This window comes from Micromys minutus (genome assembly GCF_963924665.1).
Source record: "Micromys minutus genome assembly, chromosome: 15".
NCBI lineage: Eukaryota > Metazoa > Chordata > Mammalia > Rodentia > Muridae > Micromys > Micromys minutus.
This window is the reverse complement of record NC_137984.1, coordinates 17,832,088-17,854,453: the sequence shown is the minus strand read 5'-3', so window position 1 is coordinate 17,854,453 and position 22,366 is coordinate 17,832,088. Positions and strand designations below refer to the sequence as shown.

Genomic DNA, 22,366 nt, shown 5'->3' with positions numbered 1-22,366 from the left:
GGACTACATTTTAAGCGTTCTCAGAATCATCTTGTGCGTTTATCTCAGCCGGTGCCACACAAAGATGATGCACACACACGTAGATCTCCTTGTTCCTGTTCTAAGACTCAGAAAATTATGGTGTTCTGTATACATGACTCTTCACGTTGATGTTAAAGGGAACTTTTGACAAAGAATATTCAACTATACTTTTAGGTTTCTAGGACCATTTCAAAATGCAGTTCACAAGCAGTCCCTCCCATCTGTGACACTAGAGCAGCATATTTTGCTAAGAGTCTCTCATTTCCTGTGAGGCACAATGTTCCCTTACTGCCGTGCGTGGAATAAGAACTTTGGATTAAGCACTTAAGGCTCAGGAGCCCCCACCAATTCTGGTTGCAGCTACGGGAGTTCTCATGTCTGGTATATTTCAGTGGGAACCAGGCTCCTTCTAGGGAGTCTTCCTTGCCCACCTTTGGATGGTCAAGAGAATATCAGGTATTACATTTCATAGTCATCTCCTTTTCAAATTATATAGGTTGTAGGCATTTTCTTTCTACCAGGTTTTCAGGAAAGAGATGGCTTTGTAGTTTCATGTGGATCAGTCACTGTCTTGCTCTATTGTATTGGGGACATTCCTCCCAGGCTATCCTTGTTCACTGGCTGCCAGAGAGTAACACTGGGTTTTTAAAAATAAAACCAGAGCTTATGTGTTCATGTCATTTTAGAAGAAGGAAATGTACCTCCTTCTGACCCAGGAGGTAGGTGAATATATGTATATACATATGTATATTCATATGTACATATATGCACAAATATATATTTATATATATAACATAATTAGGAAAAAATTATAAAATTACTAAAACATGTTCCAATTATTATAATAAAAAGACTTTAAGATAAATCAGAGCAAAAATTTAAAACATAATGAGAAAGCTAAATACAGCTAGTTAATATATCTTTACAAAGAAATACATGTGATTTATTCAGTAATTAATTACATAAGTAGGTAGTTTCATAGTCAATAGAGTACTAAGTTTTTAGGGAGACTGGGAGCCATTTACCCCACAGGACTCCCAGAGTTCTGTATGTAGACATCTCCCTAGCCTACTGTGTGTGATGCAGCATTCTATGCTGACACAACTATCTAATCATCGGTTTGTAACCCACCACCCCAATATGCTGTTGGTGGCTCAAGAGGGAAGTGAGAATAGTCACACCCAGTAGGGTTGTAAGAATTCAGATAGTGAGTACACATTAACCACCTGCAACTTGAAACACCAGTAAATTATGGCTTTATAGGTTGTTCTAAACAGGCCTGTATAAAACATAATGCAAAAGTAAACATGTGGCCAAAAGGAGAGAGAGCCTCCACCTGTCTGGATTTTTTTTATAGGGAGAATGAAGAATATTTAGGACATGAACACTATATAAATTGTGTGTGTGTGTGTGTGTGTGTGTGTGTGTGTGTGTAAATAGATATCCACATATATATTATATATGGTTTTACTATGAACCCTAAGGTAGCTCTAAATTAAATTTTAGCATGTCAGCCATAATCCTAAGATAATAATGGTACTTATGTCATAAGGTCACAGTAAGAACTAAATAATATAACATGTATAAATGGGTTGGACATTATGCCAACAGTTACAGCTTATTAAATATGAGTTATCATTTTACTACTGTATTTCTTGAGCCCCTACTAACTGTTCTCTATATTTTCCATATTTTGGGGGGCTATACAATGTAAGGTCCAAGATCTCAACTGCTACTTTGGGTTGCTGCCATGCCGACTCAGGCTGGTCTTTCTGGAGCCCATGATGAATGGATATGGAGGATGTAGGGAACAGCAAGCGAACATAAGCAAAGTGAATTCCACCTGTGCCAGCCAGTGTGAAGCTCATGAGCCAGAAATGAGTCAGAGTGGCATAGGAGAAGAGGCCACTTGTAGGCCAAGGGTCCTAGAAGCCCTGCTGAAGGAAGTCCTTCAAGAGCTAGTAAGGAATGACCAGGGACAGAACGGCTCAAGTACAGCAAAGAGGTATAAAGCCTGCACAAAGAAGGTTCTAGAATAGAAACGCTTGCTGATTTACCACTGGGATAAAGAAAAAGAAGAAAAGGAGTGACATCAGAGCCAGGCAGGACTCCAAGACAGGAGAACCGAACAGACCACTGTACCAAGGAGAGGTTTTCTGTTAAGTGGACAAGGAAGCCATGCAAAGGAGAGAATGACACTAACTATAACTAAGACAATAGAGTTTTAGGCAATCCATTCCAAATCCTCATTTTACAGACAAGAATCAAACAGAGGGTCTGTGTGACTCCTGCTACCCGTGCCTTTGTGTGTGCCTTTCTAAGAATCATCCAGAAAGAGTCCAGGTCTCCCTGGTATAGAAAGTCATCTAATTCTGGCTCTGGCTTCCCTTTTGCCCTGTGAATCTACCAGAGTTCCTCTTAGAGAATGAGACCCTGGTCTTGTGGGTTTGTACTGGGTCCCTAGGTCTCACCTACTGCATAAGCCTCCATGATTTAATCTAGGCTTCAAGCCTCCATGTTCATGTGTGTAATGTATAGAGTATACCGAGGTTGCTGAGCGACAAACTTCGTTTATGTGGCTTAGCTGAGGCTTCCTGTGTTATTAGCTCCTCCTTAGCGTCCCTGCCATTGTAGGAAAAAGTGCCCATTTGTGAAATTAGAATTAAGCTTTCAGCGTGAGCTGAGTCCATCATAGGGCTTCAGTATAGCCTAAGCAAGACAGGCAGTTTCTGGAAACTTCCCTACCCCACTGTAAACTGATGAGGGAGAATTTTAGTTCCAGCATATTGTAAGAATGAGGGTCTGGAATATCTCAAAGTCCTGGTGTGGTTTCATGCCTGGATAAATAATATAATGGTTATTATAATACTTTTCACTAAAAAAAAAAAAAAAGTCTTTTCTGTGCCACCAACTTGAATGGAAAAGTGCATTTAATTAGCGTGTTTGAGTTTTTATGTTCTAAACTTTCTAAAAGTATTAATTTACCAATACAACTCTAAAGAAAAAAATAAAAACATGTATCTACCAAATGCTCCACATCAGTCTACACTGAAGCAGGAACCCTGGGGGACAGAAACAAGTTTCTTGAGTACAAGTCACTCAGTGAGCAAGCAGGAAAGCCAGGTGTGAACCAAACTGCCAGCTCCGGTTTGATCCCTCGGCCACCTGTCCTTTGGCCCACTAAGAGTCAGGGCATTCCTCCTTGTCAAGGACCCTGCTCCACGGTGCTGGAGTAGCAATGGGTGACGATTGTATGTGCAGTTTTACTCTACAGTGCCAAGTTGTGTTCAACATGCCAAACACCTTTACAGGATCCTGCCTGCCAAAGTCTCTCTAACTAAAATATGGGTCAGAGATAACATTAACGTTACATCTACAAATAGTTGAGTTCAACTGCCCTTAGCAAGCTCTATTTTTAGATTAGAAAAATAAGTTTGCAGTATGTACATTTCCAAATGTAAAGACCTTTAAAATGTCTTTGCTTTTTTATGATACCTGCTAACTTCTATAAGAACTAAAATCATCTAAAGTAGCCAATGAACTCAAGTATGTTAACAAGTTTCCATTTTACGCAGAAGTGGAATCAACTTAAAAATGAGAAAATTAGACTTGTCTGCAAATTATACCTTTTTAATATTTGGTTCTTCAGCGAAGCTGCCATTGACCAGAAACAACACTCTAAATATAACAAAGGCCTACATCCTTTTAGAACATCCATTCTTAACCGATTTGCCTTATAAGGAACATTACTGGAATATATTACTGGATATATTTCTGGATTTTCCAGTTTGGGAGACAGGGGTGCTGTGTGGCTGGCATCCAATGGACACATTCCGAAGGTGCACTACATATGCTCCAATGCACGAGGAAGACACTTGGAGATATTAGCCCCCAGTGCCACCTCCTTAGTACAACTTCTCTTACCCATTTTGTTATTTGCCTCAGGTACCCATGGTTAGCCATATACAGGAAGTCGTAAACGGGAAATTCCTGAAATAGACAATTTCTAAGATTTTTATCATCCACTATTCTCGTGAAACCCAACAGTGTTCTGCTTCTTCCCACCCAGGACATGGCCCATCCTTTGCCCAGGGTAACCGTGCTGTGAACACTACCTGCCAATATCTATTTTGCAGACATCGTGGTTACCAGATCGACTGCCCGTGTATCAAAGGATTTTGTTCAAGCAATACCTGTTTTACATAGTGATGGCCCATAGCACAAAAGTCGTAAGCAGGGCATGAAACATGGGGGGACAGAGTAACTCTAGAACTCTGTGCCAAAGCTGCAGAATACTTAAGAATAGCAATTTGTGTGTGTGTGTGTGTGTGTGTATGTGTGTATGAGTGTGTGTGTGTGTGTGTGTGTGTTTTCTATCTACATTTTGAGGTAGGAGTAGAAATCCCTCAAATAAGGGAAGTCCCACTATGTCATTCTGTGAAATTCTTACATAAGACTGTCTATTCTATAAAAGGGTGATAGAACCTAGAAGTAGAATGCTTGCCTACCACGTCAGAGTCTTGGGTTCATTCTCCATGTGTATCTCTGTCTGTGTCTCTGTGTCTGCCCCATACACACACACACACACACACACACACACACACACACACACACACACACACTATAAGGTAATTCTTTTCTCAAAGGTCTGGGAAACAATTATGATAATTACCTTTGCATTCAAAAACATCTGAGACCCACAACAGTGCTATGTTCCTAATTTTCCCTCACTTGTCATTGGCCCAGTGCATTGAGGAGAAAAGAACAGAACCCACACTGCCATTGCACTGGGGAAATTGTCAGTCTATGCTGCCTGAATGTGCACCCAGCACTACCAGATCCGAACAGCTTGTTAGGTGAGCGTTAGCTTCACCGCATGATTAAACTTCTCTTTTACCAATAAATCACCACTCTGGGGAATTTCTGACTTCCTCTTACGAACAGAAGCACTCTAACACTTTCCGTGCAGGGGTGAAGGCCTCAGAACTAAATGCTTCCTCTTGCTTAAGGGCAGGAGGCCCAAGTCAGCCGTGTTGTTCACAGGAGCAGACAGCACACGCAGCCAGCACTGTCACAGTCCTGTAACCTGTGTGAGTGGGCTTCAGAGAATGAACTTAGCTGCACTTTATAACTCTGACTTTCTCATTTTATGCCCAGTCAAGTTAATTCAGAAGCAGAAAGAAAATGTATTTTTATTCAGACAAAAAAAAATGTTTTAAAAGTTTTGTACTACTCAAAATCAGGATTCAGGAAGAACAAACGCATATAAGCTAAGAAGATTGGTCTGACTTTGATGCTGACAGCATTTTCTTTAAGCATCTTTGCTTCATAAAATAATTGTATGCGTTTTAACCGCTTAACATGAAAATTTCAAAATTGTACTCTGTAATTGTCAACAGTATTTCTATGCTTCTGTCTTTCCTTCCTGACCCACCTTACAGTGTCTGAAAGATAAATACACACATTTGAATGAATAACTGAATGTCATTTCAGTTGGCAGACAAATTGTCACTTGGCTCATATATGACAAAATGTGCTTTCTCTCTCTTCTGTTTCTCCTCTTTACTTCCCTCCCTTGTCCTCCTTTGGGTTTTCTTTTCTCTTCCTTTCCTACCTTCCTCCATTCTTCTACTACAACAGGTGCCCTTTAAACCTTCTTTCTTTTTCTCTTTTTCTTTCTTTCTTTCTTTCTTTCTTCCTTTCTTTCTTTCTTTTTTTCTTTTCTTTTTGGCTTGTCTGACCAAACTGAAAGGGTTAAAAACAATTCAAGATACACCCACCAAATGCTAATGCTGAAGTCAAGGCTACATGCTTCCCTTCTTCCACCATGGCAGGATTTTCTGCCTTTCTAATGTTCATGATGCCTGACTCTTTTTATTTCATTTTCAGGTGTTCACTTGGTAAGGCAGACAGGCTGGACAGACAGGAGACCACTGCTGCTCTTGTAAGCAGAAATCTCCACCCAGCTTTCCAGAGAAAGTACTCCACAGTTCAGAGGTACCCATGGTGTGTCACTTCGAGGCAGGGAGAAAATGGAACTTGTGTTTATGATTAATTTTTTCATCCTCTAAAATTATCTACTTTTATTTTATATAACACATATGTAAGTTACATGCATTCCTATGTAACTTTTAAAAAAAGTCTGGTTTGGGGGCTGTGTGCCTGGGGCTCACTCACATCATCCCAAATATGCCTGAGTTCGCTGTGGGCCCTCAGGCCTGCTGACATACAACCACGCTTTTCAGGTCACCTGCTCCAAACCCAGTTATCTAAATGTCCTTTCTAGCGGGTGCTGATATCTCTAGTGAGCACTGCCCAGTGTTGCTGGGGTGCCTGTGCCTGATAAGCCCTCCTTTTGGGAGCCACAGCCCAAATCAGCAATGCTCAGACATTGAAGAATATTCTTCAATATTCCTGTTCTCTTCTCCTTCCTGCATCCAAGTAGTTTATTGACCTGGTTTGATCTCTTGTGCTCTTGACAAAGGAGCACATTAGAAAAGCATAGGCTCATTCTGAGAAGAGGCTTGACAAAGTTACATGTGTATATATTTGTAACATGTGTCTCATATAGAATGCTTGCTCAGCCAAAGGCATTGCTTCTTGCCACATCTTTTCAAGGAGCCCTTGCTTGTTTCCCTACTCTTCTGGAACGCTCCCTTCCTCCTGGGGCCCAATCTATGTTTTTCTATCAATTAGGCTGCTAAGGACAAGAGACTCAGCATACCTCACAATCTTGACAACAGGCCCTTTGAAGAAAACAAAGCAAACAGGAGAAATTAGACTTTCTTTAATGAAAGAAAGTATTCCTTTAAAAGAAAAGAATTTTCAGCAGGCAGCTAGAAAAATACAAATCAACCTATGAGCTCAAACACAAAGAATTACCCAACCTTCCCATACCAAAATAATCCTTCTCTTAATTATCTAAGGCCACATTTCAGTTTTTATTTTTCCAAAAATATCAAGATGGCCTTGCCTTGTATACCCAGTGTCTTAAGCATCAGACAGGCCGAGTGAGAAAACCATAAGCTCAATACAAACCTTAATCATTTAATGCAAATTTGTCTCAGAATTAAATGATGATAATGATGGCGACAATAGAGAGGAGTCAGAATGTAGTAGCTGTGGTTGAGGACAAGTATCATACACATATAATAGCAATTATAAGCACATGAACATACTTGATAATATGTTTGTCTGTGCTCAATGTGGAGGGCCCATGTCCCTGAACTTAGTGGACTGTATCAGTTGGGAGTGCTTACTGAATCTTCAAAAGTATTCTGTTCCCTGATTTCTGACCGTGAGGCAAAGATTAGACCCAGGTATATGGAATCACTTTAACTATCCTCACACAAAACTTGGGACAACTGGGGAACTAAAGTCACTACTGGAGAAATTAAGGAAAACTTCTAGACAGAAAAAGAACACGGGGTGCTGGTACAAATGAGCGCTGCTGGATCCTATTCCACGGGCACAGTGCCAGCCCCTTTCCAGTGTGCACACAGAGGCAAAGGTGCTACCTGAGATAAGAACCCAAGTACAGAATTCCCTTCTCTATCTCCTGAAACACATCTCTTCTTTACCGAGTTCAGTTTTCAGTTCATAAGCACCGGGCATTTTGATACATGTAAAACTGCGTTTTTCTCACACATTTTCTTCAGTAACAAACTTGGATCCTCCAATACTCCAAAACCTCGTTGAACTATCTCTGACTTCCAAAGAGAGAGGAAATAATTTTCACAGGAGTGCTGACAAAGACTAACAACTATACTACAAAAGTCTCATCTTACCATCTATCCCTCCCTCCTCTGTTACACATATACAGTCTGAGTTCTAACAGGTGCCTGGTTCTAACTTAGGTCCTCAGACCTCGAGACCAAGTTCATAACTGCCATGAAACCTAGTACTCCCCACTAGGTTCATCACATTCACATCAGCACATACCCTTCTCTCTCATTTCCACCCAGCAGTGGGCCCTACTCTAACTTGGTTCTCCTTGACTTGTTCAATCACATCCCCTTTGCCAGTTTCTCTAGGGCTCTCGCTCCCTCCAGGTATGCCCCTGGTGACCTGAGGTCCTGCTCTAAACTGTTCACGGAGAGGCAGAAGTGTGATTTCTGTAAGCCTTGTATCTTCCAGCCCTTCCATTTGTACCATGCTTCCATGGGAATCAAGAGGCCTTTAGGGACTGACTTTCTTTTAACAAATGTGTTTGGAACCATGCACATTTCAAAAGAGCCCATGGATGGGACAGAAATGTACAGGCAAGTCGGAACGGAGAAAGTATTTACTTTATGGAAAAACGTATTTTCCCAGAGGTTTCAGGCTTCTCTGCCTGGGACTGACTCAAATACAAAGGAGAACCTGGTTCCCTGTTTACTGCAGAGCAGCTTCTCAAGTGGCTAAAATTAGCTTTTAGATCACTGGGCTCGTGCTGCCGCAGTGCACCCTGTCCCCCGGGACTGTGCTGTTACTCTCTCTTACTCTGGCTGATCACCTGTGATTATCTACCTGGCCAAGCTGTCACAGCTTGTCCCTGCCGAACACCCTCTCATCTGCAGAGGACACATCATTAGCACTGGCCATCCCCTTGGTCCAAGATGTTGTGCTTAGACTGCCTGACTTCACTCTGTTCCATTAGAGTTGAGACTCCTCAGAAGCACAATCACTTTCTTCCCGTGCGATCTGTGTATCACGTTTGGCATGCTCACTGTAGGACATGCCCAGGCATGCTCAAAATTAATTTCACCACAGGAGTCTTTCTGCCTTCAGTATCAAGATGGATTATTCGCCCTCACAATGTACTGTAGGGGACCCCGTTTCATGACATTTGAAAGGCCAGTGCCAAACAGAAATGAACATTGTAATTCTTTGGACTCTGCTCTCTGCCTGGTTTGCTGGATGTCTGTCTGACTAATCATGCGTCTCCTCCAAAGCAGAAACTTCCCTAGGAAAAACTGTTTAACCTTCCTCCAAACTCCTTCTTTCGGCAATGGGTTCCTTCAGTGTGGCCACGCTTTCCTTTGCTGCGTATTTAGTACATGGGTTTTTGCTTTAACTGTCATCACTGGGCCAGCAGATGGTAAAGTCTCCTGTTGCCAAGATTAAAGACGTAAGTTACATTCTTCAAGACCCACATAGTATAAGAAACAAATTGACGACCAAAAGTGCACGCGCACGCACACATACATACACTCACACACACACACACACACACACACACACACACACACACACACACTTTTGTAAGAAATTCACCAGATATAAGCAAAAATAAATGAGAATTCTCATCTTTTCCTCCAGTCTGAACAGATGAGATGTAGATCCCTGCGAACAGCTACATAAACACAGGCTGTTTGGGATTGTATTAAGCCATTGGAGTTTTTCTAGCTTGAAGCAAAATTGGTTTTGAAAAGGTGTTAACTCTTACTGGGAAATTTGTCAGAATGTCACTTCTTTGTATTTTAAGTGTGTTGATTTAATTCTTAAAATAACCCTCCTTATAGATACTGTTTTCATCCACACAGGCACACAGATTACAACCCCCCATGGTGTCCTGTCCAGCAGATGCTGTGTGATTTTCCCCTCCTTCTACACACTACACAGGGCTTCAGATACTCAGTGCTTCTCAGTCTCTCTTTTGATAACTGCTTCCCAGTTAGCCTCAACCCCCTTTTTTTTTCAGCTAAGTTTCTTAAGAATAAGTAAAAAAAAAAAATTCTTTATCTTTTTAGTCAATAACTATGAATAGATAATATTAAACCTGTGAGAAAAGGAAACATGGTATCAGTTCAAAAAAACTTTGAAAAACTTAGCAACTTAAACACCTACATGATTGAAACACAAGGTGGCTTTTAGGAGCCATTATTTTGTAACAGAGATTTTATTGCCATCTAGTGTTCAAAATGAAAATAACATGTAATAACATGTACAATTTAAGTCTTACTCCCAGGGATTCAGTTATTAAAATTCACTAAGTATGAACTAAAATCTGACATACAGAGTTCTTGTTTCTTCTTACTCATTTTGTAATTTTTAAGCTAAATAACATACTATGCATGTCCAAAGTTCATTCTTATATTGTAGAAAATCTAGAGCTAATTTTCAGTAAATGCAGCTAAGGTGTTATTGGATTATGCAGCTAATTTTTAGCTCAGTTTTGCTTGTTTCGGTTATTATTCTTATATCGAATGTACTTGTTTTTGCCTGGTTCATTTCACTAGATTTGTTTAGTCACATAAATGGCCCCAGTTAGATCCTGAGGACTGTAGTTGTCTACAAAACTAGCCACATATCTTACATTTTGAAACGTTTTACATTGGAGTCCCCAATTATATAATTTACAAATATAGGAATTAAAATGCATTTGCGCCCCTCAGTCTAACGACTTCTGCCAGCCTTGCTCTTCATACTGGCTTTTAAGCATGCTATTATATGAACCTTACGAAACACTTCATTTACATCGGCTTCTCCCCACTTTGAAATGTTGGGATACCCGCAATTATACCCAGAAGAATAAGGTTGGCAGGCTCCGGTGCCTTTTTAGATGGCAGCTCATGGCAAACTGCTACACAAACTACAGAAGCCTGAAGTGCTACTGTTTGGAGGCCTGTACCTAAGCTGGAAAATGATGGTCCCTTGAGAGCAGAAGCTCGTGTCTGTTTTCAGTACTCCAAAAGAAGGTTATTAGGGCAGCAAACTTTAAAGGCAGCGAGAAGCTGGCGGGCAGGGTAAGATGGGCGATGGTTGTATGCTCCATTAATCGCTGACAGTGCGGGCAGACTGGGCAAGGGGAAGTTTCTACCTAAAGTCAACGAAATAATTTCCCAAGATGTAAACTCAGATAAAGGAAGTCAGTATTCATATTAGTATTCAAAGTGCTGTGAGGTTCGAGAGGCTAAGCCTTCCTTGGACCACTCTCTATGACATCATCTGTTCACCTAAAACTTGGCACGTGATTAAACTATGCTGTTCACAGTATTAGGTGCCAGTGGAAGAAATGGAGCCTATGCCCTCTCGGAGGTTAAGGTCCAGGGAGACAGCCCCCTCCAGCCTTGTCCTGGTGAGGTAGGAGAATAGTAGCCATTTCTAATCCACGTGCCTCCCACACATAGCTTAAATAACGGATACAGTCGTTACAGAGCTCGGAGCATTACAAGCTAAATGCCCTGAGACAAGCAGCTTGTACATTACCACTAATGATCAGAGCTCCACACCTCCTAATTTCAAGGGATTTAATTAACACATCCTCTTCACACTGACCAACCTGGTTTTGCCTCACCCAAGTGGTAATCTATTAAATAACTTCAGCCTCACAGGACTTTTACCACAAGGCTTTACTTCCAGTGCCTCGGGCTCTCCTGACCCAGGACTGTTCTCACTGCCTATTGCTGCCCACCCCCTTCCCTTTTTACAGCCACTAACATATCAGTCACTTAAAGGGTTGAAAGATAACCAGCTTTTGACTGTACAACTGGACTTTGTGTTAGAAATGTTAAGTGTATTAATTGCATTTCTGCATTGTTGGGACATGTCATGTTGAAGTACATTTAGAAAAAATCTATAAAAGGTGCTGCTATGCCTACGAAGAACACTAGCTTGCTGCACTGGCCTGAATCCTAGAGCTCTAGTCAACTTTGACTTGATGCTTTGGGAACATTCACATGATGAGATGGACCAACACCACTGCCCAGGCTGGCAGACTCCCATGGTAGCAGCTGAAGTCAGAACTTGGGTCTTTTATCGCTACTTCAGTTACAAAACTAACAAAAAACGCAAACACGCTGACTTGGAAAGTTTTCTCTCTGGCCTTCCGTTCTCTTGTCATTTGTGCTGGTTTTCCATGAATTGTATGCACACACGGCTCAGTCCTATTCCCCACAAATAGGCAGGATTCAGAAACTTTCGTACATGAAGTTTAGGATTGTAATTGCATGTGTGTAGACTTATCGGGGCTCATGAAACTAGAACAGCCGAGGAAGAGATAGATCTTAAAGGAAGAGGACAATGGAATTCCTGGGACATCGAAGCAGAGGAGGAGGCTTAGGGGGGCAGCTGTCACAGGGAGAGGGCAGTAATGGAGGGTGGAATTGTGTACAACTAAATATAATTACTAACATGCGTGAAAATGCCACAGTGGAACTTGTCACTGCATATGCTACCTTAAAACAAATGATTTACTCTGAATTTCAGTTAAAGAAGAAGGTACACACGCTTTTCACTTGCATCCTGTCTTTATTGTTTCTGTGATCAATACAAACTCTTGGCTTCGGTGTTGGCTTTCTCCTCCTTCCTGTTCCAAGAACCAGTCACTCCAGCCTCCAACTCAAAAGACACCAGCGACAGGGCATTCTTTTTTTTTTTTTATCATTGTTGTTTTATTTTTTGTCTTTTTTTTTTTGTTGTTTTGAATAGGCATGCAAAGATCAAAGTAGTGAAATAAAAAATATATGGCCCTACTTTGGGCAAAGAAAACCATCTTTATGAAGAAGAAATTTAAATGCTGGATCAAAAAGTTTTAAACACCTGGCCTTATGGGTGTGTGTTCTATAGGTAATTAAAACCAGGCAGACTTGGTAGTAGGCAGATTTTTAACAAGTGATGGGGTACTGCTGCTATTATGAATTCAGGATTTGAAATCTATAATGATCTTATCTTGTGCTTTTACTGAATGGGGTAAGGTCGGCATTCACCTTCATACCCACACACAGCATGGGCCCACCACTTCTCAGAAACTCAGCCTGAAAGCAGAAGTGCTGAGACTGAGAAATTTAATATGCCCAACAAGCCACTGTTCTCTATCGTTGTTTTTCCATCTATTTCTTCTTCACTAGGGTTCATACTAGAAGTACTAATTTTTAAAGAAAAGGTGACTATTAAAAAGGTTAGGTGTGAAATACATGCTTCTGGGTTAGATCATGTCAAAAGGCTTCATGTGACTGCTTCTCTTCCTCCTCTAGGTGTTGTAGCAGGGAGCTTGAAGCAGGGAGCACCAGGAGGAGGCGGGCTGGCTCTTCAGGGGCAGAATTCCTTTCCCGAAGAGGACAAGCCCAGAGCTTTACTTGAAGGAGGCTCTCACCACCCTGCCCTTGACCGGCTGAGGAGGGCGCCAGTTCCCCACCAGAGGCACCGGAGGCTCATTCTCTGCGCTGGCAAACAGGCTGCGCAGCTTGGCCATCTGCAAGGGGAAGCAGACTGTTAGAAACCACAGGCCTTCAAACGTGGCCAGACAAACCACAAACCAGCAGGCTCCAGGGATAGACCCTGAGTTTGCAAGCCCCAGTTCATAACATAGACATTTCGTTACATCCAGAATCCCCTGCTCTCTAGATAACCCCTCCCTCACCCGGATTTCTCTTCGGTTTTAAATAGAGGGTTCAGCATGAAGTATGTATACACTTTACATAGAAGGGGGTGAGGGTTTATCATATGCCTGCAAGTAAGAAAAACTTTCATAGGCTCCCACTGTGTAGTCAAGTATTTATGGAGTTACATTTTAAAGGACTAGGAAGAAATTAAAACCAAGCTGTAAGTTAAACCGTGAACGATTTTTTTTTCTTAAAGGATCAGAAAATAGGGAATTCTCATAAAAATAGTATGACTTGGTAGTCGAGAGGGTTCAGGTTCGGGAGCTATGGCCAAGCCTGACAACCTGAACCCATGAGGTGGAGGGCTGCATGTTGTCCTCTGAACATCATGGCTACACTGTTAATGTTAAAATATGGTTCAGTATTAAATATTCTTTTAGCTTTCTCCCTTTAAAAATTGTTCTTCTACTTTTAAAAATCTTTATGCCAATAAGCAAGACTGTTAAAGCTGAATCTTAATTTTTTTTTTTTTTTTTTAAGCTTTGGTTTATTCTTGGGTCCACCCTAGAAGAAACATACAAGCTGCTCTTTTAAGCCAAGGAGTCAGGCTGGTAAAGTGACTTCACTGTGAGACATCCTGTTCCAGGCGGTGAGCCCTGTGGGGTTCACTGCTTTAACTATTTCTCCATGCCCACACCCATTTAGCTTTTCTTGAAGCCAGGTCTAGTAAGTGCTGTCAGCACATTCTTTAGATAAATGGAAGTTAGGTAGGAGTGAAAAGAGAAATTAGGGACTCTTGGAAGTAGACACGCTGGGCCAGGGATGAAGAATTTGCACTTGGTTGCCCTTATGAAGAAATAGTTTTGTTTCTGAGCCTCAAGTTCTTTTTTGGTAAAAACTAGAGAAATGCAACACTCTTCAAAAAGGTGTCTTGCTATGTAATTTTTGTACCTTTCTCTTCCTCGGACCTGAATTTGCTACCCCATCAACTAGCCAGTCTTCACTGTTACTAATGAATATATGTTCATGATCCCACCGGTTCTTATAGGATTGTGTTGTCCGACTACCCTTGGGAAGCATCCTGGAATTGAACGGAACAAGCTGAGAGTATTTCTACAGGCCAAGCTGTGAGACAGCTGAGGACCAAGCCAGCAATCTGACTCTCAACATCTATTTCAGCTTTTAGGTGTGTGTAGTCCACAGCTCATACACAGGGCTCTGCAGTTGGGCTCACCTGGTCTGAGCTCACAGTCATGGGCTCCTTCAGCAACAGCCACACAATGCACTCCTCGCAGGGCGGGGTGGTGAAGGAGCCATGATAGGTCCAATAGTCCCGGCAAGCAGGGAACAGGCATGATGGGTCGAAGTGTGTAAAAGGAGCCTCCTTGCCCTGGAAGACACCAAGCAGGCTGTCTAAGTAGGCAAGGGCACCAAGCGCCCCCTAGAGGCCTCATCGGTTCATGAGAACTGATTTCCTTTCTATTTTTTTAAAAAAATTTTTAATTGAACAATTTTATTTTAAGGAACAAAGATAAACGTACAGATTTTAAGCATTTTTGCATAAAAGTATACAAATACATTTTTGTCAGTACTTGGTTTTTTTTTTTTTAAGGTTTGATAGTATGCATTAAAATCTTACTAGTTACCATGAGCATAAAGCACATGTAAAACAAGATGTAACCTGGAATTAGTCAAAGTTTCCTTGGTCTGTAAAGATTAAGCATAATGGTTTTTCATTTTCTTCCCCCTCTTTTTTTCTTGAACTTCATATTTCAATAGCAAAAGGGAAAGCAGGTATTTGAACAGGTTCAGGCTTTTCACTTGTCAACCACAGACCAAAAGGAATCTGCTTGGCGTTCCAACTTTATCTGCCATAGTCGGTAATATTTTATTCTTTGTTTACACGGTGAACCTGCGAGTCTGCCCTTTCTCCCAGAGGAGACTCAGGCTGGAATAGAATTACTTCTTGGAGGTTTGATATGAAGTCTTGCACTTTAGTACACTGGTGGCTTAGAATACTTACTCCTAGTATTGCACCTAAAAGCAGCTCCTTAGAATAATCTCAAAGACAACTAAAATGTGTCTATTAGTTAGAAAAGTTTACTATGAATATTTTAAATATGTAGGGCTACCAGAAAAGGACAATACCAGAGCGGAAAGAGTGAAAGTGGCTAGCCTGATGAACCTCGGTGACCCTGTGCTCACGGTGGCAGGAGAGGGGACAGGAGAGCCCAGGATCTCTCCCTTTCTTCCTAGAGAACGGCCTTATCTAACAGGATGACTGGCAATTGAAACAACAGCCATGACAGTGCTCTAAGGCCTCAGTACTAAATGTCACAACATTTACTTTTGTTGGCAAATGTCCATCAGACAGTGGCAGACTCTACCTGAAATTCAAAATGGCAATTGATACTGTCTTAGGTTTTCAGAGGAAACATGATTTGCTCTTACCTTGGTCTTAATTTTGTCCAGGGCATCAAGAAGAATCTGGAACTCCCCCTTCTCCCGTCCTATCTGTAAGAAGATGACACCCAATGAGATATTTTCCCTTCCACCATAACTGAAGATCATCTTATTAACTGATTTGACCCATCCACATATAATCGATATTCATGTCTTCCATATTCTCAGGCTAAGCCAAATCCACGCCAAATTCACCCTGAAAGATTGTGGAGTCTATATTTTCTGATCTAAATTTGGATTTCAGTTCTCTGAAGTGCAAAACCACAGAATTACACGTTGGCCCTTGACCCTCTGCAAAGTCACCCCACCCATTCTCTAAAGGAGTAAAAACCAGAGTAGGTTTTGTATCCACAGCCAAATCTTTCCTCTTTCCACTCACAGTCAGTGAATTCTGAACCTAGAACAAACTAGGTCATTTGGAATGGAAAATAAAGAGCCAGATTTTCACTGCTAGCTTAAAATTCAGATTGGGTTACCATGAAGTTCATGTGTTAATGACACTAAGTCCACTTTAAACCAAGGTTGGCTGAACAACACACACATTCCTTCTGCCACCCTAGCCCGAGATCTTGTGGGTGGTGGCCTCTTTAAGCCAAGGAGAGGTCTAGCCAGGCACTTGGCATCACAGAAGTTCCCAGCTCTAGCTTTTTGGTTTCCAGTGTGATTGAAATGGAGTAACGGAGAAGGGAAATGAATGCATGTCAGCGATTGCTCTTGCCGTTGGAAGCTCTGAGTCTTCTGCCCTCACACATGCCTCAACTACAAGGAAAGAATGGAATCATGCTCTCCTAAACAGTAGTAAGGGACTATATTCGGATCGAGAAGAAATTAGTAACAGTGTCTGCCTCACCTTCAGAAAAATGCCAACTACAGCAATACCGTCTGGTTGCTTCAGAGCCTCTCCAAAGGTGTTATACTTTGGATTCCAGTGAACCAGGTGAAGCTGCAACCACCAAACACAGGGTGTGAGATAAATCCTTCACTATGGAAATGGGCACTATTGTTCACAAGAGACCCAAATGCATGCAGTCTCAAGGTTGTTGCCGAACATTTGCATAGAGTTGATGACATTCATAAATATTGAAAAGTGATACTTTAGTGAAATTTCAACCGTTGAAATAAAAAGTGTATGAAAGCTCCTGTCTTCACTTAGAAGAGCTCCAGTGTCTGGGTTATCTTAGTTTTGGATACGAGCACAGCTTAAATAATAAAGTTGTCCATTTTGAGTTAGTTGCAGAGGCAAGAGAATAGTTTATGTCCTTTAAAATGTTATATTCAAGTTCAAAACATGTGTGATAATTCCAGGTTCAAATATTGTACTCAAATCCTTTTCTACATTTGGAAAAAATTAGCCTGAAACTTCTCCAGCAGTGGAGGAAATGTCTAGCAGAAAGACATTCCTAATAATTTGTTTCTCTCTAGATTGGCTGTAGAGGAATGGCTATACCCTCTTCGATGTGCCTGATCTCTTCTAATATGGAAGCCAACCATGGCCAGGCCTGGTCAGTACTTGGAGTTTCTTGGAGTTGCCCATTTGTAACATTGTACATAAGGTTGCAGTGGGGATCTGATGGGTTAATTCATATAGGTACTTCACATGAATTTGCTTCCTTACTGTTCAGTGTAATCTGAGGAATATTCATAACAATACACTTGTCCACTTCTCCCTGACCCCACTTTGTGTTAAACCTGAAATATCTACAATGAAAGGCTTGAAACAAAGAGTTTCTGATTTTCCGGTTTTGACTGTTAGAGACATACAGTGAGCTGGGCAGTTCTTCCTACCTCAGCTGCATATTTCACTCCATCCACTGTGTGCTCAGAGCCATGGTCATCGGAGGAACCCCAGTGAAGATGGAACTGACGAAGTCGGTATGGTCCAGAGAGAGGGCCACCCCTCAGCACTGTGAGTAAGGAAACAAGGTGACTGGTGAGTTCAGCCTGCCTCTGCAGAGCCCTGTCTGAAACCAGAACTCTACAAAAGACTCCGTGAATAAAAGATGTCACCGTCTGGGAACATGGAACCGTCCCCACAGTGCTTGTGACTTTAAGTCAGAACATATCAAAGTAAGAATTTTCTTCTCTCTCTTATTTTTTGCTTGCTTGTCAGTTTAACACTCTAGAAAACAAATTAAAGTAGCAGAGAACAGGTTAGCAGGAAGGGACACACATTTGACAGGCTTTAGGTACCATTCTGAGTTCACACCCTCATAGTTGTGTAAGTTCAGGCAAGACGATCAACTTCTCTGCACTTGTCTTTGAATCTCTAAGAAGGTGATAATAATTCCACACTTTGTGAGTCACTGTGAGGATTAACTGAGATTTAAGTTCGTCTCACACTGCCCCTGTCAGAGATCTCGGAGCAGGCAGGAAATCCTCTTTTGAAGTGCCACTTCAAGTTGTGTTTTTCCTTAGAAGACAAGACAGAAAGAACTCCCAAGTGCATCTGCTTTAGACTCTGTCTACTCAAGCCAGATGGCACAAACTTTCAGGAATTTCCTAGGAAGCTAGTCAAGTTCGAAGACTCTCTCCCTCCCTCCCTCCCTCCCTCCCTCCCTCCCTCCCTCCCTCCCCACTCTATCTATCTATCTATCTATCTATCTATCTATCTATCTATCTATCTATATATATATATATATCTCCCATGGAAGTTGGTCTCAATTTCTTCTGCTTAGCTAGTAATTTAAAGGTTCAGATATCTTCCCAAGGATGATGAAAATTGCATGGAAACCCTAAAATCAAGATATAGCAAGGTATGATCAATGCAAATAGCATTGTAATGCCAGCTATTTTCGAAAGGCTTGATTTCTCTCAGTAACACTGGAAACCCCACAGTACAGACTTAAGCAATAATTTTAGGCTTGAACTAGCTTGATCATATGGGAGAGAAGTGGTTTGATCTTTTGTAGTTTCCTGACCAGTCACTGTGAATAGCTATGATTTGGATATGAGTGTAATTTATTTACTAATTACCATTAATTTATTAGTAATTATTTGTTTAGTTTATTGTTAATTATTTATTATTAATCTATTTATTACCTAGTTATTAAATCTCTAACATTCAACTATATTTCTCTAAAGAAATACTATTTTATGTGTTTCTACTTTGTGAGTGGCCTTTGATTTCATTTTTTGTTGTTGGTTTTTTTTTTTTTTCTTAAATGACACTTCAGCTTTTAAGGCTAAGAAAAACTGGGAAAGAGTAACATGTAGCAATTGCTCAACAAGTAGTAAACATCTGACCTCTTCTTACCCTGGAAGGGGAAGTTGTATGTCACTTTATCATTATTTCTTATGACATCACCAAAATGGTCCTTTATATTTATCAACAAAGAAAATTTTAGCTTAATGAGGAAATTGCATTCTTAATTACTTGAGACTAATTCTCAGTTAGACTTGTTTGCAATGAAATAAAGCTTGCGATTTTTTTTTTTTTTTTTTTTTTTTTTTTTTTTTTTTTTTGAGACAAAGTTTTACTCTATAGCCCAAGCTGGCCTGGAACTCATTAGGAACACCGTGTTAGCCTTGTATTTGTGGTAATCCTCTTGTCTTTGCCTCTTGAGTATTAGGATTACAGGTGTGAGTCACTAAGCCTTTCTGAAATTTCAGATTAGTATTCAAATATTCAAAGTATTTCAAATTAGTCTTATTTTGTTTCACAGATTGATTACTAATGTGATTAAGGAAAACTCCCATGAATGTTCCAATTTCACACTAACATTGACCCAAGGAAAAGTGGTCATATACATCAGAAACACTCAGCACAAAGATTCTGTGCATTAACACCACTGAGATACTGACGGAAGCCAGGCCACCTTCACATAGTAGCCCCGCCTTTTCACATTAATTAGCCTCCTTCCAGCCACCAGGTAAGAGAGGGCCTGTTTTATTTCTTGCAGTGCGGGGGAGCTGGCTCTTCATACCACTGAGAAACTATAAGATTGTTGTGTCTCAGTGGTCAGAAGGACCACATGGGCTCTCTGCCATCCCCTCTTAATCCATACTCAGTCTCTGGAGTGTTTTGCTAACTTTTATCTTGGGCACTTGTCCATTTTGCAGCAAGGAGAGGGTGTGACATTCCTCTTTGTTGTGTGGATATAGTTCTTTACAACTAGAGCCAAGTCTAAAGTCATCTCAATTTCAGGGATGAACTTCTCCCTCTTTCAGTAATTCTGTTACTGTGTCACAAATTACATCTTGTCATTAGATACTGAAAACACCCACATGACCCTTCCTAAGAGCTATACTTACTGGACCTGTCGTAAGTATCATCAAACACAACTCTGCAGGTCTTCCCATTGTTTAGGATGGTCTTAGCAGAGCCAGGATCATAAGATGCTGACCAGGGCTGCAGAGAGGGGTCATGCTTGATGTCTTTAGTATGCAGTTCAATGGGTGACTGGTTGTCCCCTTTGGCAATTGGGTAAAGTTCATGCCAGTGCTCAGGACCTAGGAAGTAAATGAGAAGAAATTTATTTATTTAAGAGTAAAGCCCAAGGCCTCTATCTAGTGAACTATGCCAACAAAATATACAGAAGCCAAAGAGCGGTTACAGGAAACAGTGGTTCAGGTTGAGCAACACAGCACTTTGATTTCAAGCATAATCTAGATCCTTGCTCACCTGTGCTCGAAGAGCACTTCTATCTCTGCGTTCCCTTCCCCGGCTTGAGAATCACGTAACCAGAAAAGCCTATCTTTGAAATGAATCATGGATTGATCACATATTTTTTTGATTACTGTGCAGCTTGCAAGGGATACTTTTCTTCTTTTTCCCAAGGCTGACTTAGTCAAAGCGAAGATTGTTTCAGAGCCCCAAGCTCAGAGGCCAAGTGCCCACTGCTCAGTTTCACAGAATAAGATTCAACTGGACCTGAGTTCGAGCAGAGTGACTTCTTAGACACTTCTTCCGACTGTAAGCTAGGGACAGTGAGTGTGTCTCTGAGCTTCAGGTTTCTCCGTGGAGAGGAAACACTGAATCATGTTAAAAAGACCAGCAGCACGAGACACCAGAAAGCTCTCAGTGTTTGCTATTTCTTAACTATTCCTACCTGCATACCTGTGCAATGCAGGCACACCCTTAATATCCTGGTCCCACTCACCATTGTGGCTGGCGTAGCCCCACTCCTTAGCCATGGCCAATTTTCTCAGCGCTGGACAGCTCCTGCTTTCTCTTGTTCCTGTTGACGGACAAGGTCTCCAAATGAGTCCCCACTTTTATATAGGTCTCCGGCAGTGTGCATGGCCTTATTAGGTCAGCGGGTGAGGCAGGGGGCTAAACTGGATTGGGATGGTACTCGGAAGGCGGGGCGGGGGAAGCCAATGAATCACAAGAGCTGGACAGCTGTCCGGGTGAGAGGGTGGAAGGCAGGGGCAGGGAGGAGGCACGGAGGGGGAAAGAACGGGCGGGGGGGGGGAGTGGTGGGGGACAGAAGGCGCCTTTCTTGGCTCTTGCAAGAATCCTGGCTCCTTCCTCTGTTCCCTTTGCAGCTACCAAGCAGCTGAGCTTTCTAAGAGCTCCGACTTTGGTAGTTCTGTTTCCCTTCGGTTTTCATGCACTTAGGGGTCTGGACTTGCAGCGGGCTCAGGCTGCAGTCCTGTGTGTTACTTAGCAACTAAAAGTTGCACCCTGCAGCCTCCCTCAGAAGACTTTTACCTCGGAATGAAGGACGCAGTCTCTAGACTCCCGAGTTCCTTTCCCCGCAGGAATCCGGTTAGGGTGGAAAGAACTCTGATCCTCTGACTAGTGCGTGTTTCTCCTAAGGAAAACGTGTAAAATCCTGGGAATAGAGACAAGGAAAAGTCTGAGACTGCATGTTTCCAGTCTCGATATCCTTGATATCCTTAAAGGGATGAGTCTCTGATGTAGACAGTCCAGGCTTCACATTCAGCTTAGCTTCGTTTGTCTAGTAGGACTCAGGAGCAGAGTCCCGAATCTCCAGTCAGGGAGGGACTCTGTACCACAGCCTGTCGGCAGCAGTCTGGGACAGAGTTACAGCACGAGCTATACTCCGTTCATCTCAGGACACCAAAGATACCCGAAGCTTTGACAGGGTACCATCAAAAATGAGTATGCTGCATAAAAGTTTTATTCTCCAAGACATAATTAGAGACGGGGGTGGGGGAGGCCTATCGGTTTGGAGGGGGCAAGAGGACTTTTTTCTCAGTCCTAGTGTGTTCTGTAATACAATAAACCACAAAAATGGATAGTAAAACTTGGCATATCCCACTTGTGCATGACAAAGGTATAATTAGAAACATCTAGTTATGGCTCACATGAAAGAAGCCGGTATAATAGATGTTTGCAATTCTATGCATCGATTATGAAAAAAAAATCTTGTTTGAGCAAGAATATCTTAAAACCAGAAAGATAAACCTCATCTTGGAAATGCCTTGAACAAGAATTCTGCAAGCATTTTTTTCATAACTTTTACTTTGATAAAAATGACTTTTACATTTTACTTTCCCTAGTGGGTAACAAAACCTGAGAAGGAAATCTCTCACCATGGCAAAGACAGCTCATCGGCTAGGTATGTGGAATGGCTGACCACACTCAGAACCTGGACGCCAGGGGAGTCAGT

General features: G+C 41.6%; 1 protein-coding gene across 1 annotated transcript; it reads right to left on the bottom strand.

The window, feature by feature from the left end:
* Window positions 1-12,232: 12,232 nt before the first annotated feature.
* On the bottom strand, window positions 12,233-21,046 carry CA3 (carbonic anhydrase 3). Its single transcript, XM_080929462.1, has 7 exons — window positions 20,888-21,046; window positions 20,040-20,237; window positions 17,574-17,692; window positions 16,639-16,731; window positions 15,777-15,839; window positions 14,560-14,715; window positions 12,233-13,195 (listed from the first exon to the last, which is right to left on the bottom strand). The coding sequence occupies exons 1-7, from the start codon at window positions 20,919-20,921 to the stop codon at window positions 13,076-13,078; spliced, it is 783 nt and encodes a 260-aa protein (XP_080785588.1). The 5' UTR covers window positions 20,922-21,046; the 3' UTR covers window positions 12,233-13,075.
* Window positions 21,047-22,366: the final 1,320 nt, after the last annotated feature.

Excerpts from the sequence above, each read along its gene's own strand:
- CA3 (XM_080929462.1), bottom strand. The coding sequence starts at position 20,921 with ATGGCTAAGGAGTGGGGCTACGCCAGCCACAATG. Across the intron at positions 20,238-20,887 it reads GGGCTACGCCAGCCACAATG|GTCCTGAGCACTGGCATGAA; the intron begins GTGAGTGGGACC and ends TTTACTTCCTAG. Across the intron at positions 13,196-14,559 it reads TGACTGTGAGCTCAGACCAG|ATGGCCAAGCTGCGCAGCCT; the intron begins GTGAGCCCAACT and ends TTCCCCTTGCAG.